Raw genomic sequence first — 18179 nt, 5'->3', positions numbered from 1 at the left:
GCCGTAATAAAACCACGAACTGGAAGGATTCCAGTAGGGTCAAACACTGCCCTTCCCTGAGCCTCAGTTTCCCTATCTGTAAATCGAGAGATCAGGTCTAGACGGTTTCCAAAGTCTCCCGCCGCGATCATGACGCGTGACCACGAGGATTTCCAAGTTTGAGGGGAGCTCTGAAGTCACTGTCAAGTTTTACCCAGTATTTTCCCTCCACGACCAAAAAACAAACCAAAAAACCAGAAACCTCCGGGATATTTTCGGCTTCTGCCCCGCCGGAGCCAATGCCCCAACGTTAAGCCGGCTCAACCTCCCCGCCCCCCGCAGCTAGCCCTCCAACTGCCCGTCCCAGCCATTTCCCCGATGGGAGGGGCTCGGCTGCGCCGCTGCGTCCGGCATCGAGGGGGGCGGGGCTAGTTTCCGACGTTTACGTGGGGTCGGAGTTCAGCCCCTCCTCTTCTTCCCTCCTCCTCTCGCTTCTCCTTCTCCTCAGCCGCCGCCGCTGCCGCCTCTCGAGGGCCCGGGTTCGCCGCCGCTTTCTGCCGTCTCCCGCCCTCTGCCCCGCGATGGCGAACGTGGCCGATACGAAGCTCTACGACATCCTCGGGGTCCCTCCAGGCGCCAGCGAGAACGAGCTGAAGAAGGTAGCGGCATGCGCGGGCGGTGCGGCGCGGGGCCGGCCGGCCGGCGGGCGAGCGGGCGGCGCGGGGCCGGGACTCGGGCTCGGGCCCAGGCGCGGGGCAGGTTTAGAGCTGGTCAGCCCCGGCGGGGAGAGCGGCCCGGCGGCGCGAGTGGCTGTACAGCGTCCGGGACTTGAGGCCCCGCCGGGGCCTGCCGGGGAAAGCGGAGCAGGCCTGGCTGGGGCCCACATGCGGCGCCCGGGCCTCGGCCTCCAGGCGGCTCCCTTCCTCCTCCGGCTTCCTGCCGCCGCCGCCGCACCGGTGCCTCCCCCCCCACCCCCACCCCCCCGGATCCTGCTCATCCCGCTGACCTTGGGAGTCGCGATGCCGGGCGGAAATGGAGGCCGGGGCTCCCCGGGGAGCCGTCCTGGGGCCTCCCACTCGCTTTTTCGGGCTGTACCTTCCCCTAAACGAGGAACACCCCCGAGGCCCAGGCACAGAAACCTCCGCCCTGTGGCCGGCCCCGAGAGCCGCCCCACCTCCCTCGCATCCCGGTGCCGAGGTCACCACCCCTGGAAGAACAGGTTGAACCAACGCACATGAGTGCATCCTCAGCCCGGCCTTTACCCCTTCCTTCCTAAGGCAGCCACAGATAAAAGGGGTGTGTGCGTTGGGACGAGGGAGAAGGCTAGTTGGGAAAGAATCTTTCCACTGTGTTATCAGTGAGTGGCCAAAGCTTTTTTGCCCCTCCTCCGGGCTCTCTCTACTCATGGTCCTAAGGGCTGAGGACTTAAGGTCTCGTGCTAGGAAAAGGCTCCTGGCATCACCTGGCCCCGAGCTCCTGCTGACATTGGAGCAGCTGTGAATGATGTGAGAACTGTTTTCATGGGCGATGTTGCTGCTTCGTAACATGCAGTGCCTCGTCGGCATGGGTGACTAAACTGGGGCGTAGCACATAGGCACGTTGGGGTGCATTGTTGTGAAGCCTGGTCATTCAAATTGTTGGTTCTGGTGGTATGAAACTAGCACTTGGTCTGAAGTAAACACTTGAAGCCCTCAGTTAAAAAAAAAAAAAGAAAAATGGAAGACCTCGTTACTTCCTTGTAGTACTGCAGTCTTTCATCCGAGAATTTCAGAGCACTTAAGATATTTAATTAATCCTCATTGCATCCTTCGGATGTAGAATCAAAATTTGTGTACCGGCTGAAATGGAATAGCCCTAGGCAATGAGGCTTAGGACTGCTGGGAGTAAAATCTCTGAAAATGGGCTTCCTGTCACCTTACCGGAAGTGGTTTGCTATTATATAATTCATTTCTCTGCGTGAAGGCTTTAGTAAAATATATGTTTAACCATATAGTTTGGCATGTATTTCCAACTCTACCAAGCTAGAGATCACAATATGATAGAATTACCCAGAGCATTCCTGTATGAAAACGAGTCGTAAACGTGTTTAGTAGTTTCTGTTCCTGGTGTGGGGAGGGGGAGGGACTCGAGGCAGTCGCTTTGGACATCTACTTGAGCTTATTTACAGTCCGTTCTGAATATTCATTAACTACTAGCACTTAAGTAAATTATATAAAACACTCTGGAGTAAGTGAGATGCTGAAACAATGTTCCATTATTATTTTCTTCTCACTGTATTATTTGTATCTCATTTTTAAGCCCTTCACTCCAACAGTAATTGTAACTGGGGATGTTTTGGTTACATAAGCAAATAATATAGAAACTGAAATTATTAAATAACTATCCTAGTGGAAAAGAGATGTATATATTTAGGATGTAAGCTTAGTGAATTTTTTTTTTTTACTTAAAATTCTTCCTCAAAAAAGTACAAGTTAAAATAGTCATAACTATTGTGAATAACTTGTCGTTGTCCTTTCTCAAAGGCTTATAGAAAGCTGGCCAAGGAATACCATCCTGATAAGAATCCAAACGCAGGGGACAAAGTAAGTTTTAGATACTTGGGATTTTGTCTTTATCTTCCAAGATGTTTAGCTTTTAAACTTAGATTGGTTGTGCTCCTTTTGAAAAGAAATATTTTCTTGCATATGCTGACAAAACCAGGTCTCATTGGCTTGAAGAGTAATGTAAGTTGTATAGCAAAAACACTTTTTTAAAAGAGCTGAAGGAGATAAGACTAAAATAATTAATCTAAAAAATTGTAGCTTCTGTTTCTTTAGACTGTAAGACTGTTTGGAGGCTATTGTGTACATAAATGACTCTTGGATTTCCCTTCATAAAGTAAATGTCCCTGTCCTTAGGGCATTTATAGACTATATGGGGAGGCACACAAAAAATAGCTAATATATGATAATGCATAAGTACATAAGATTTTCAAGCAAAAGGTCATATTAGGTCTGAGTTGGGGTGAAAGAAGTTACTGAAGGGAAGGAATTGTGAAGTTTTCCTTAGGAGTTGATATTTCCTTTGGGCATTAAAGAGTTGGTCAGTAAATCATTGGGTGGGGAAACAGCACAAGCAAAAGTACAGAAAGAGACATCATAGTGTAATGGAAAGACTTAGATGTGTTACCTTGAGTGAGTCACTTGTTTTCTGGGCCTTAGTTTCCTCATGTAAAATAACAGGCTTGGATTAGATGACTTAGAAGATTATTTCCAGTTCTGCATGCTATAAATTTCGATTAACAATATTTGGATACAGTGCAGCAGGTTTTTAATTAGAGGTTGATTGCTATACCACTTCTGTCAGTGTGTGGTTAGACAGTAATATAAACAGATTTTAATGTTAGCCAAAGCAGAATATAATCGAGAGAGTCATTTTGCTGCAGTGGGAAAATAACAAAGCAAAATGAAAATATTTTTAGCATTAATCCTTGTTACCATGAATAGTGGAGAGTTGGTTGTTTTTTTCTTCTAAAAGACTGAGAAGACAGATTATTAATAATAGAGAGCTTTGAAAAAAGTTAGAGGAGCTACCTTCTAGTCCTGTTTCTGTGTCCAAATAGAAGAACTCTAAGGTCCCTTCCAGCACTAAAATTCATTTTGTTTTTATTTTCTTTTGTAGTTCAAAGAAATAAGTTTTGCATATGAAGTTTTATCAAACCCTGAGAAACGGGAGTTATATGATCGATATGGAGAACAAGGCCTTCGAGAAGGTAGTGGTGGAGGCAGTGGCATGGATGATATTTTTTCTCACATTTTTGGTGGAGGATTGTTCAGTTTTATGGGTAATCAAAATAGAAGTCGAAATGGCAGAAGAAGAGGCGAGGACATGATGCATCCACTCAAGTGAGTATTTTTTTAATAACCCAGTTATTATAAGCTAATATACTCATTGAATAAAAATGATTTCTGTAGAAGTTTTATTGCATATCAGAAAAAGTATTTTTTGTGTGTGGGCCCTTCCATGAAACTGATTTTATTATACAAGGTACCTGGCTGTACTTTAGTTCAGATTTTGATCTGTGTTTAGTCTCTTTCACTTTGTTGGAAGGTGCTTTTGTGGAGTGCCTCTGAGGCTGCTTGTTTATATGACCTAAATCTTCAAGGCTGTTTTGTTTTGAAGTAATTAAATGTTTGTTTTAACTCTGGTTAGAAACCATCAAGTTGAGTGACTTTCATATGAGGGTTGGTTTTTGTTTACAAGTAAAATCACAGATTATTTGATCCTTAGCATAAGCCCCTAAATTGGTTTCTGGTGGAGTATGTTGGCTTTTAGCCTACACTAACCTGCCAGCATATGATTAGTTTCTGACCTTGATCTTACACTTGGAACCTAGAAGTCCTCTAAGATTTGAAAATGGCAGTTTCATATTATGTAACATAGAAGGTTTTATTATCTGTTAAGTGTTATATGGACTAAACTAACTTTGGAGAAATTCTAAGTTTCAGAAAATTAGGTACTCTAATTGTCAGTGTTTCCAGTACCTAGCTTTTACATTTGAAGAAAAAATGGAATCCTATATGAACTTAATCACTTTTTGTCTTTTTTCTAAAAAAAAAAAAAAAAAAACCAACAACTTGGATTTAAAGGATGTGTTTTCCCTTTTTTAATTTTTTGGGAAAACCATATGAAAATTTTCTGCTCTATTCCAGTGAGGTATGAATTTAGTCCATCATGTTTTTGTTTAACCTTCATCTTTATCTCAGTCAAGATACTTTTCCCCCCAAATGATTGAAAATACTATATCTCTTGGTTTTAAGCTTCTCTTATATTTTCTTAGATCAAACCTTTGTATCTATACAGCTTCCAAGTGTGAGACTAGGATTTCTTTGTACTGTCTTGCATATAGCTTCAGTCAGTTGTGATATTAAGGTAATTTGGAGTATTGTGGGGTTTGGGTTTTTCTGTTTTTTTCCCAAATGACTGAAAATACTGTACCTTTTGGATTTATGGTTCCTTTACATTTTCTTAGAACAAGCTTTGTATCTGCATGGTTCCAAGTTTGTGACTAGGATTTCTTTATTCTGTCTTAAATGTTTAGTTTCCTCTATTTGTAATATTGGGGTCATTTGGAGACAGAAAAACATGGTTACAATACATTTCTTCATCATATTTTAAATTTTCCTTTAAACCATTAGATATTTTCAAATACAGAATGTTGTCTGAGCTATAGAGGTGTCATTACCAGAAATGTAGTCACTCACCGTTTTTACCTATAGGCCCTTTACATGCCAGTAGAATATATTGATAATTTTGACCTAAATAGTAAATCATTTAGGACCAACTTGACTCCTCCACTAAAGTCCTTTTTTTTTCAGTGGGGTTTGTGGTGGTGATCTATTCTGGGTTCTCCAAGTAGAGTACAACTCTAGCAGGTTCTGTCAAGCTAGAAAGTTTTCTAGTATGGGTTCAGACAGATCCTCCATTGTGAGAACCAGCCTATCTCATCACTAAATTGACTTGCAGAGTGATTAATTTTTCAGCCTTAAAAACTGACAGTCCACCAAAAGATTGTAAAGCATAACAGGACATAGTTGGTAAGAATGCATGTCATGTATTACAAGTTTGCTTTTGCTAAATGCTGGTCCATTTATAATTATTTTTAAAATATTTCATTGTATATAGACCAGCTTGAAATTGGCTGGAATAGAGTGTGAAACTTCAGGGTTTCTTTTGTTGAAGTTTTATCTACTATAGTCTTCAAAGGTTTCTTCCATTACTTGGGTGAAAAAATTTTATTAAGCCTTTACTTTATGCCAAGCACTATGTTGATTGCTGAGAATAAAACTAAAGTTGAAGATTACCTCTGCCCTCAAGAAATTTACAATCTAATGAAAAATGGTGGCCAAGGAATGGGGTTTTGGTTTGAGAAGCCACAGGGATGTGAGGAGTCGATTGATTCCATTGCTCTTTCCAGAAGCAATGAAAGTATTGATTTGATTACTATTCCCAGAGCAAGGAGAGGACAATGGTTGTAAATGCATATAAGAAGAAAGATGATGAAGGTGAAAGGCTAGAGACATGGTCTGGAGCCATGTAGATTACAGTGAACTGTTTGAGTTTGCCCTCATTGACTCACCAATCAGAATAGCTCAGACACAGGATGTGTGTCCTAAAGTTGAGTCAGTCCATTTTGTCTCCAGTGATAGTGCAGCATTTGCAGTGTGCTCTGATTGCAATTTGAGAAGGTATGCCTTTTTCCTCTACTGTGGTTTTGTTGAAAAGGGCTGGAAAACAGGAAATGGAGTAAACTGGCATCTTTTTGTTTTAATCTGGAGGGTAACTCTCATTGTATCTATCTATATACTACAGACTAAGGCCACTAAGCCTCCTATGTCTGAATGTCTTTCAAGGGCCCCCTCCCTCTCTCCACCTTTCCCCAAGCTGTAGTGGAATTTTGTTCCTGTCAACAATCTTATCAGTGCATTTAGAAGAACAGAAACCAGAGAGCTTGGCTTTATACTCTGAAATATGGGAAGTCCTACTTACCATATTCGACGGGTAATAAAAAAAAAATCTGGCTTCATACTCTAACCACAAAAATAAAACATCAATTGAATTGATTTTAAAAGGATTACTTAGCAATTCTCTATTGTAAAAAGTTTTAGTGGAATTGGATATGAAAGGACAACTTAGTTCTTTATGCTGATTCAGCAATGCTGGAAGTTGATCTTAATTTATTTTTATATTTTCAGGGTGTCTTTAGAAGATCTTTATAATGGCAAGACTACCAAACTGCAACTTAGCAAAAATGTTCTTTGTAGTGCATGCAGTGGGTAAGTGTATTTTGTCTTATTAGGAAGATTTCCTTCAGTTCTTTTAATAACACATCAAAGTCCTATACCATGGGTGTTTTTTTAAAGCCTCTGTAAGAAATTTGCTTCATCTTTAGCCAAGGTGGCAAGACAGGAGCTGTTCAGAAATGTAGTGCGTGTCGGGGTCGAGGTGTACGAATAATGATAAGACAGCTGGCTCCTGGGATGGTACAGCAGATGCAGTCTGTGTGCTCCGATTGTAATGGAGAAGGTATGCCAACATTTCTTTTCCTTTGCTCTTGTTGAAAAGGGTTAGAAACAGAGCAAATGGATTGAGTTGCTCTCGTTTTGTTTTTCAGCGTTCTTATTCACCTATTGCCTATAAACCTAATAGCTTTAGTACTAACAAGAAGAATGAATAGTACTGTAATCCATTCTTCATCAGCAAAATAAATGACACTATTACCATGTGTTCTAAACTGGTTTGAGATGTTTCATCTCCAATAAGATAGATGATAAACAGTTCTATTTCCTTCTTGAAGTACAAACCCTAGAATAATTTCACTCTTCCGTTTCATTTTAAAGGTTATTTGAATGGAGTGGGTGACAGCAAGTTGATTCAGTTAACATTTAGATAAGTGGAGGATTTAAAATTAGTTTTTACTTCCAGGAAGGATAGATATTAGCAGGGGGAGACAAAGTAACACTTTCTAATTATAATTAAAATGCTTAGGGTTACAAGATGGAATATGCTTACCCACCTCATGAAGGAAGAGAGGTGATAGCAGTCTTGACTGAGACATTAATTTTTTAGGCATGACCGGGTAGAATTCGTTTTGCTTGCTTATTCACATTTGTAACAAGGGTTGCTTTTTTTTTCCCCTTTTTCCAGAGTTGGGGGGAAGGGGGAGGAGATAAAATGGATTTTTCTTCATTGAAAAAAAATTATTTAAAAATACTTAGGGTTACTGATTTGTCCATGGTAAAAAATCACATAAAAGGTAGGTCACTACTTTTTTTTTTAATGTGATGGGGTCCTTAAGCCATGGAGAACTGAAGGTTTTCTGTTTCATATATATCATAGTAATAAATCAGAATGAGTAACTCAGTCCTCAATGGTAGTCAGTAAGAGTGTTTCTTTCTCTTTGATAGCCATAATGGCACCCTTTTAACAGAATGTATATGTTAAAATGAAATTCCAGGCAAAGGTTGTTTTTTTTTTTTAAACCAACAAAAATATGAATAACTTATTTATATATACATGCTTTAAAAATACTATAATATTTCTCCTTCATAAGCTCAGCAATTTTTCCCTTTCAATCTTTCTAGGAGAAGTAATTAATGAGAAAGATCGTTGTAAAAAATGTGAAGGAAAGAAGGTGATAAAAGAAGTGAAGATTCTTGAAGTCCATGTAGATAAAGGCATGAAACATGGACAGAGAATTACATTTACTGGAGAAGCAGACCAAGCCCCAGGAGTGGAACCAGGAGACATTGTTCTTTTGCTACAAGAGAAGGAGCATGAGGTAATTTCTTTAATTGGTATAACTAGATTTGTGGCATTGCCACATTCAGTTTTCTCTCTAACAAATTGTGTTGGCTATGGCAGCCACATTACTTTGGTTGAGCCTAAGGGGGAATTGGCAAATGGTTCCTGTTAGGGAAAGTGCAGAGGATGGTTTCAGTTTGAGGTGATAGGATATTCTCAGCACCTCAGTTTAGCTATCATCATTAATGGCTGCCATTAGTGCTAAATGAGTAGGTGTTTAATAAATTTATATTGAATTGTGGATGCAGTATAAATTAAAGAAGTGTTTTTTATGTTCATTTAGCAGTTATTTTTAAAGTTATTTTAAGTTAGTCATTCAAAAATGAAACCCTGTGGTCACATCTTACATCCGTATCTAGTTTTCAGTGAGTCTTATTTGCATTGTTAGTCTAAGACAAACATAATGGCAAATAGGAGGAAAGTTACCTTTTAAAGTTAATACTGGCAGATTGTTCACCCTAAAATTTTTGCTTGGTGAGGAGATTAACCAGATCTCTAAAGTAGAAAACAACGAAGGTTAGGATAAAGATTACCCTGAATTTTGACTTACCAGAATGATAAATTGCACTGTTAAAACATACCTGTTTTATTTTCCTTGTTACCTTCTATTCAAAGCCAATGAAAGGAAATTGAACAGTTGGTCAAAATTGGAGTGTTTATTTCAGCTTTACTCTCTGAGGAAACCAGAACGCTCTGAATCAGAACATGCAATAGCAATGTTTTTCATCATAAACTTAACTAGCAGCAACAAAAAAAAAAATCACACAAATCAGGAGGTGGCATCTCACCCTAAATCCTTATCCTTTAACATGGCAAATGGGAGTTAAGGAGCAGGCAAAGAAAATACTTCTGTTCTTTGGCCACTTTGGGAATTACAAGTTTTACCACCTTTGACCCTGGTTCTGATTTCACTCATTATATATCATTTCATCTAATTCTTTATGTGCTTTATAGTTAGTGTTATTCATAGCACTGTAATAATTGCAGTATGATTTAGTTATTCTCTAATAGTTGGACCTATGGGTTGACCTAATTACAGAGAAAAATACAAATATTTTTGTACAAATAGGGCCTTTTCATGATTCTTTTAGAATCATGGGTTTGAAAGTATGCACAATTTTGAAATTATTTCATATTTTTGTTCTGAGTTTTTACATCAGTCTCACCAACAAATTAGCGTGCCTTTCTCCCCATCATCCCATTAAGATCTTATCCTTTTTTCTCTAGTTTTGCTATTCTAGTAAATATAAGATATCTTGATTTTGATTTGCATTTCTCAGATTATTAAGTAACTGGAGCATCTTTTCATATGATTAAGTTTATATTGTCTCCTTTGTAAATTATCTTTTTGTGTCTTTTGACCACTGCTGCATTGGGAATTTTATGTTAAGCATTGTAAATTTATCTGATGTGGATGCAGTTTTTTCATGTTTTACTTATAACAGTCAGCCAGCATTTATTATGTGCCAGGAAATGCTGAGAATACAAAGAAAGGCAAAAATAATACCTGTATTCAAGAATCCTCCCATTCAAACAGGGGAAGACAAGACAACATGTAGATAATTACGTACATACAAAATATATACAGACTGAATATAAGTTAATCTCAGAGAGGTAGGCAGTATCAGTTGGGGGGATGGAGAAAGGCTTCCTGAAGACAGTGAGATTTTAGTTGAGTCTTGAAGGATAGGGAAACTGAGGCAGGAGTGAAGAGGTATAGTGGGCATGGGACAGCCAGACAGTGGCAGAGAGGGCACAGCAAGTAGGCCAGTACAAATGCATGGAGAGAATTAAAAGTGTAAGAAAACTGGAAAGGTAAGCTGGTAGGAAGGGATCTGATTATGAAGAACTTTAGATGGCAAACACAGAACTTTATATTTGATTCTAGAAGTGATAGGGAGCCACTGGACTTTGAGTACAGGGGAATGGCATGATTAGGCCTACCTATGCTTTAAGAAAACCATCTTAGCAGCTGAGTGGAAGGTGGATTGGGCTGATACCAGACTTAAGGCATGGAGACCTTTCAAAAGGCTATTGCGATAATTCAGATGAGAAGTGATAAGGACCTCATCTAAAGTGATAGTTGTGTAAGTGGACTTACAAGAGGGGACGTACAAGAAACATTGTGGGGAAAAGCAGCTATAATGGAAGGAAAGAGGGGTAGATGAAAGGGAATGAGTGAATCTTGCTTTTGTTGTATTTGGCTTAAGGAGGGAATAACATACCCACTCATTTGGGTACCTTGCCCTACAGGAAAGTAGGAGGGAAGAGGATAAGGGGGTGGGGATGATAGAAGGGAGGGCAGATTGGGAGAGGAGGTAGTCAAAAGCAAACACTTAAAAAGGGACAGGGTCAAAGGAGGAAATTGAATAAAGGGGGATGGGATAGGATAGAGGGGAAAATAGTCCTTCACAACATGGCTATTATGGAAGTGTTTTGCATAATGATACATGTATAATCTGTATTGAATTGCTTGCCTTCTCAAGGAGGGGTGGGTAGGGAGGGAAGAAAGGAGAGACTGTGGAACTCAGTTCTAAAAACAAATTTTTTAAAAAATATTGTTTTTACATGCAACTGGGAAATAAGATATACCGACAATGGGGTATAGAAATCTATCTTGCCCTACAAGAAAGTAAGGGGAAAAGGGATGGGGTGGGGTGATAGAAAGGAGGGCAGACTGGGGAAAGGGACAATCAGAATACCTGACATCTTGGGGTGGGGGGGGGGGAGTAGAAATGGGGAGAAAATTTGTAACTCAATCTTGTGGAAATGAATGTTGGAAACTACATATATATATATATAATTTTTTTTAGATAAAAGAATTTTTTAAAAAAAGCTGTTGTGAAGGTAGAAAGAATACTATCTGGCAGTGGATTAGGTATGAGGGATGAGTTAGAGTCCAGAGTGACACCAAGGTTTCAATCCTAGGTGTAGGGAGAATGGTAGTGCCCTCAACAGTAATAGGTAAGTTCAGAAAAGGGGAGGCTTTGGGTGTAAAGATCATAAGTTCTGTTTTGGACATTTTGAATTTGAGATATCAGAGGACACCCAGTTTGAGATGTCCAAAAAGCAGTTAGTGATGGTAGATTGTAGCTCACAGAGGATAGGTAGATCTGAGAATCATCTGCATGGAGGTAATAACAGCCCAAGGGAACTGATGAGAATGCTAAGTGAAATAGTATTATAAAGAGAAAAGAGAAGAGGGCCTGCTTACCTAGAACAGAACTTGTACTGTGTAGTGAGGCCAGAAGGAGTGAGGGCCTCCAGGGTTAGAATGTTGTGTTGTAGCAGAAACAAATTTGAATATCTCTAGGGATTATTTACTGTTTTTTTAAAAATGTAGTTTTTGATTGTGTTTGTTTTTTATGCACATAAGACGTATGGCTTTCCTAATTTCTGTCGAAAGGAAAATGTGACCACAAGCTGTTTAATCTTTTGTCTTAGAAGACAAAAATGTCTTTAGTAGCCATGGAAAAGCACACTGAATACATGTACTATCACTTACGGACAGACATCTCTTAGCAGTCTTATATAGCACCACCATGATTCCCTACCAAGTCTGCTATCAAAACAACAGACAATACATTCTATGAGATTTTAAAAAATCAAGATCTGTTATTTTATTGCATCTGTTAAAACAGTATAAATAGTCAAGAGCTGGTTGTGTTAGGTATTTAGCTTTCTTCTGGGTTCATGTAGCCCGCCATGCTTTGACCAAGAGATTCCCTCACTTCTTTTTAGTTTTTCAGAAATGCCTTATGCTTACTTCTCTAGTTTATCCTGCCAATAGGATAAAATGAAATAAACAACCTTCTTTTTCAGAAGACACATATACTAATAAAATCCAGGTTTAAGGTACTTTCCATATTTTGTATACTTTCCCATAAAGTTCAAAAGCTAAAATTTAAGTAAAAGCAAAAATAAAGTTTCTCATACCACAACTCCCATATTGTGTGTTGCACAGATATGAAATTTGTTGATGCTTTTTGTAGTGCCAAACATTATTCCTCCTACACACACCAGAAGCTCAAAGTGGTTTGTACATTAGCATTGATCAACCCAAACTACATTAAAATAGCTAAACTTTGTACTTCAAACCAACAGCTCCTCTAGGGTAAGGGATATATGAAGTAAGGAAGATTGCACATTTGCTGGATTAGCATTGTACTTGCTCCTTATATCTCCTTCCTTGAGGTTGCATCACTCGTACAAACAAGCCTCTCATTTGATTTGGGGGAGGGAGCAGTGTATACTCTTATTTTGGAATTGAGTCCAACTCCTTTATTTTATAAAGAAGAAATCAAGAGGCCCGTTGTGGGAAAGAGGATTGCCCAAGATTATACATTATACAAGCAATAGCAAAACTAGATCTCTACATTTATCCCTGTCCATTCACGACCTTATTCTCTAATTTAAATCTTTTTCCTAAAGCATTAGCATTCAAGATAGTTTTTTTTCTTGGCCGGTTTATTTTATTCTATGCCTAGAAGCTAAAAATACAGCAATATTGTTTTCTAATATTTTTCATATTTCATCTATGTCATGAGAGGCAGTGTAAAATAGTGTGTAAAGAGCTGGCAGGAAAACCTAAATTCAAGTTCCACCAAGTTCAAGATGACAGTACTTAATCAAGTTGTTCAACTCTTAGTACCCCTTATAATTCTTCAGACTAAGTAAACCTTGAAGTGGAGGAGCTGATCAACATTGGTATTTGTTGTATATAGTTCCCTATACCAATATGATTAGCTAATATTATAGATTAACCAGACTATTTATAACTTTTTTTTTAAATGAATTCAGAGTTTCAAACAGTGTTATGAATTGGATTTTGGTAGCCTGCTTGTAAATTGGAGTCAGTCTATATTTCTGTTTAAAATGAGGGCCTTTCTAATCTATCTCAACTCAAAGGACCGACTGTTATGGTAGAAATTTCAGACAATAGGGTAATAATCAAGATCATTTTGGTATGTTTAAGATAGCATCATTTGGTGTAAGCACTGAACTTGAAATGAGGAAAGATTTGAATACCATCTCTGACACTTAACCAGTTCTGTGACTATGGACAAGTTGTTTTGGCCTTCTGAATCTCGGTTTCTTTCCTCTTCTGTGAAATAGACCTAATATCTGTAATACTTGGAGGGGACTATATAAGAATGTATTCAAAATGCTTTGCAAATATTAAATTACAAAGGAAATATTTGCTATTGCTGTTTATGTTGTTGATTAATATGCACCTATCCACTTAGAGCTAATTATAGTTTATAGTTCAGGAACTCTTGTTCATTATTCACAAAAGTTGTAAAATCAAATTTGTACAAGAATTTGGAACAAGGCGGATGCTATATTGTATAAAAATAATGGCTAACATATATAGCATTTTAAGGTTTGCAGAGTGCTTTATATGATAGATCATTTGATCCTTCAACTCTTTTTTGAGGTAAGTGCTATTAGTCTCATTTTACCGGTGAGGAAAACAGGCTGAAAGAGTTTAAGTGACTTGCCCAGGGTCACACAGCTAGTAAATGTCTGAGGTTTTCCTGATTTAAAGTGTTCAATGCACTATGCCCCCAGGCTGCTTGTATACCTTGAAATTTTCAATCAGCATGTTAATATATTGGTGTTTTGGATAAAACAAAAATCCTGCATTCCTTTGACAATAGACTGGGACCCTAATACTCCACTGTTGTATTATTGCAATGGCCTTCTTGTTGCCCTTTCTGCATTTTTTTTCCCCTTCAATCCGTCTTGCATCGTGCCATCAGATGAATCTTCCTAATATACGAATTTATCCTGTCACTTCAGCTCAGAAACCTTTGACTCCCTATTTCCCACCACTTCAGGACCAAACTCTTCTGTCAAATTTTCATGACTCTTCATAAATCACACCACCTCTACATTATCTCTCCCACTCTCTACTCTCTCTTCTGTAATATATGCAATATATTCTTAATAAATGTCTCTAGACACATCTTAATTGCTCTCTTGCCTTGGCTTTTCCTCACATTATCTAAAATGTCTTCTTCCAGTCCCAATCCTGTCCATTCTTTTAAGAGATACTTTTCCCTTATCTTTTCTAGCCTTTGCTGATTCCCTTCTTCACTTGCTTTATTACCTGGAATCTGTACCACACAGTTTAGCTCTTGTATAGTTATATGCCCATATTCTCTTATTTGTTTCAGGTCCAGTTCTTATTTCCCAACTCCCACATGTGACTGCCAGTTCCTTTAAGGCAGGGTAATGTGTCATGCCCTGTCCTTACCCCAGTGTGACTTGAACACAAAGCTGGACACATGGGTGTTGAACAATTAGTTATTATTATTAAGTCCCCAGGTCAGGGAACCTGAGAAAAACTGGCAATAGCTGTCCTATTAAAAAAAAGTAAATAACAAATATAGCCCTTCACTACTTTGCTTCAGAATTGTAACTTCTGCCTTCAAGACATGAATGAACCACTTCTTTTTTTTTTTTTTTTTTTTGCTTTTTTTTGGGGGGGGGGGGCAGGGCAATTGGGGTTAAGTGACTTGCCCAAGGTCACACAGCTAGTACATGTGTCAAGTGTCTGAGGCCGGATTTGAACTCAGGTCCTCCTGACTCCAGGGCCGGTGCTCTACTCACTGCACCACCTAGCTCCCCTACCACTTCTTGTTAGAGCTTAATTAGGATGAATTGAGCAATGATGAGCTCAATCTGGATCCAAATATGCTTAACTAATAAAGGTACCTGCTTCAAGTCCTCCTTCCTTCTATCTCTGAGGACAACAGGCAAAGAGGCACTGGGTTTTTCATACACTGAATTCTGTTAACCAAACATTAATGAAAGTTTTCAGAGCATTTTTTTTCCAACCTTTGTATATTTCAATATACTTTCTAGCCCGTGATTCTACAGTTAATGGTCAAGTTGTTCTCCCTCTGTTTTTCAATCCACAGGTGTTCCAGAGAGATGGAAATGATTTACATATGACACACAAGATAGGACTTGTTGAAGCACTATGTGGATTTCAGTTCACATTTAAGCACCTAGATGCCCGTCAAATTGTGGTGAAATATCCACCTGGCAAAGTAATTGAACCAGGTATTTTGTTTTAAAGACCTAATAATTAGATGTATTCCTGGTTTTGGTGTGTCAATAAAGATGTATAGTTTCATCATTTTAAAAACTAAGCAAATAGGTCTGGAATATGTTAAGCGAATTTTTTCTGAGTATCGTACTGATTTATAGTTTTCTTTTTGGGTTCCCAAATATAAAGGCTGTGTCCGTGTAGTTCGAGGAGAAGGAATGCCGCAGTATCGTAATCCCTTTGAAAAAGGTGATCTTTACATAAAGTTTGATGTACAGTTTCCTGAAAACAACTGGATTAGCCCAGAGAAACTTTCTGTAAGTGTTTTACCAACTAATTTAAATAGTGATCTGATATTATATCATTAATGATACAGGGTTATTTTTATTTAGTAGTCTTAGTTGCTGAATTTATAATACTGCCAAGATTATGAAAATCTGGTTCTCTTCACATAAAATTTCTGTATTTGGGTGTTTGCATTCCTGCTTGGTGGGGTTTTATACTGGTAATTGCTCCATTCAAGATCAGTAGTCGGTCCCTTTTCATTTAGTAGCACTTTAAGAAGGCATTTCCATCTAGATTATGTCCAAAGGAAGATTGAAGTTGTCACCTTGAAGAATTTAACAGTTTTTGGTTTGTTTGGGTTTTGTTTTGTTTTTTTAAAGGAACTTGAAGACCTTCTTCCAGCTAGACCTGAAGTTCCTAGTGTGATTGGTGATACAGAAGAGGTAGATCTTCAGGAGTTTGATAGCACTCGAGGCTCTGCAGGTGGCCAGAGGAGGGAGGCTTATAATGACAGCTCCGATGAGGAAAGTAGCCATCATGGACCTGGAGTACAGTGTGCCCACCAGTAAACATTGCTTTAAAAAAGAAGAAAAAGAAAAGAAAAGTTGCACAAGAGGAAATACTTTCCAGTTTTGCCTGATTTGTTTTCAGCGATCTAGCTGGATTGTCTAAGCAATCCAGATGAACTGATGGACATCTATTGCTGTATGTGTAACTTTTAAATTGGTTATAGTATCTACAGAGAGTGTATAATTTAAACTAACCACAAAGCTTTACATCTTCATTTTGACTGTTCTGTAGCAGAATAAAGCACTTGAAAGGAAAAGATTCCCTTTCACATGGGTTCTAAGTTTCAGTACTGGTATCCGTGCTTGATTTTTACAGTTGTGTAGATTTTGTTTCCTATTTTAAATTCAACTCCTACATTGTAAAGTTTGTGTACAATTTGTCCTGAGGCTTTGTATTTGGCTGCACTTGCATAAGCTGCTACAAATAGAATAAAGAAATTTCATAGCCTGTATCTATCATTTAGATGCATGGTCAATGGGCTTTGCACACAATGGGTTTGGAGCTGAGTGGGAACAATGGAAAAACTACATTAAAAATGGTTGTAAAGTTTTGGGAGGTTTTTGTTTTGTTTTGGGTTTTTTTTTTTTTATTTTTTACCATCTTGTAAAAGTTTCTGAACTGAGTAATAAAAACAGTTGGTGGAAATTATTCCCATGTGTCACATTTTTAGAGGGATGCACACACATTGAGAGGGGGAAAAAAATCTTGTTCTGCTTCTTAAACAGCCCTTAAAAAAAACCCATTGGTGTAAAGTTTTTGTGCTCTAAGCACCTGCCCATTTTGTAGTTTATAAATGACAAAAGTCGGATTTTGGTAGAAACAGGCTTTATTGATATAAAAATGAGACTTTGTAGTGTGTGTCAGCCAAGGATATCTAAGTTATATAACCACTAAGTCTTGATCCTCCCAGCAATGCTGGCCAGGCTAATGCCTTTCTATACTCCCTTTTTATAGGGCTCAACTAAGGTTACAGCAAATCAGTAGTAGAACCATGTCTATATAGAACCTATTACAGTGCTGTATTCATAAGTGTTAAGTAAGTTAATAATGATCTGTCTTCCATTTTCAGTTAAGTATTTGAAACTGGGGGAGCAATGATTGTTACTAGAATTTTAGGAAAGTAAGAAGGTTAAACTGGTGTAAGAGAAATTGGGTAAAACTATAACATGAAGGTGTAAAAAAAATGTTTTGAAGTTATTATGTTTCTGTTCTTTCTACCCTTTGATCTTTCCTTTACTCCCAAGTAGATGTTCATTGAACACAATGATTTGAGGGGGAAAAGGTAGAAGTCAAATTATCTATTACATCATTTAATAGCTTCTGTAAATGGGACACATAAGAAAGGAGGTGAAACGAAGCCAAACTATTCAATTATGTGTTATGCCATCCATTAGCCTGGCTAACCAAGACTTTGGATTCATTCATTCTAAGGTCTAGCAAAATCTGAAGGAGTGAAAATTTCAGGGAAATATGCCTGACAATAATCAGGGCCTGTGAGACTTCAGTTATTACCCAACAACCTCCACTGTACCAAAAAAATAAAACCAGCCTTGGCTAGAAATCAACAAAGTAATTTTTGTATCCAAGGTTACTTCCCCACAAGCACTGAACAAAAGAAATACAGTGACTTAATATTAAAGTTTGTGGCCTTTCCAATAAAGGTTTATAAAACGGTATTTCAGTGTAATCTTTCTTTCAGTCTCCCACCGAGGTAAAGATAAGTAGCATGAAAGACAAAGAACATCTTCAGAATTTGAAGTATTAGTATACTTTAAGCATATGGGTTTCTTTAGAAGATCTAAAATTTCATCAGGACAGGAACAAATTCTATAGACAGCAGCCTGAATCCTCAGATGGCTTCCATGAATTGCTTTGGTCAGTCTTCTGAGAATAATTTCATATTATTCCCTCAAATGCATTCTATGTACCAGCTAAACTAGACTAG

General features: G+C 38.4%; 1 protein-coding gene across 1 annotated transcript; it reads left to right on the top strand.

The window, feature by feature from the left end:
* Positions 1-425: 425 nt before the first annotated feature.
* Positions 426-17910, top strand: DNAJA2 (DnaJ heat shock protein family (Hsp40) member A2). Its single transcript, XM_036749621.1, has 9 exons — positions 426-638; positions 2502-2561; positions 3640-3863; positions 6714-6794; positions 6911-7044; positions 8103-8299; positions 15249-15393; positions 15569-15696; positions 16045-17910. The coding sequence occupies exons 1-9, from the start codon at positions 561-563 to the stop codon at positions 16231-16233; spliced, it is 1236 nt and encodes a 411-aa protein (XP_036605516.1). The 5' UTR covers positions 426-560; the 3' UTR covers positions 16234-17910.
* The last annotated feature ends 269 nt before the right edge of the window (positions 17911-18179 follow it).

Source organism: Trichosurus vulpecula, chromosome 3 (genome assembly GCF_011100635.1).
Source record: "Trichosurus vulpecula isolate mTriVul1 chromosome 3, mTriVul1.pri, whole genome shotgun sequence".
NCBI classification, from domain to species: domain Eukaryota; kingdom Metazoa; phylum Chordata; class Mammalia; order Diprotodontia; family Phalangeridae; genus Trichosurus; species Trichosurus vulpecula.
This window is presented reverse-complemented; position numbering and strand designations above follow the sequence as displayed.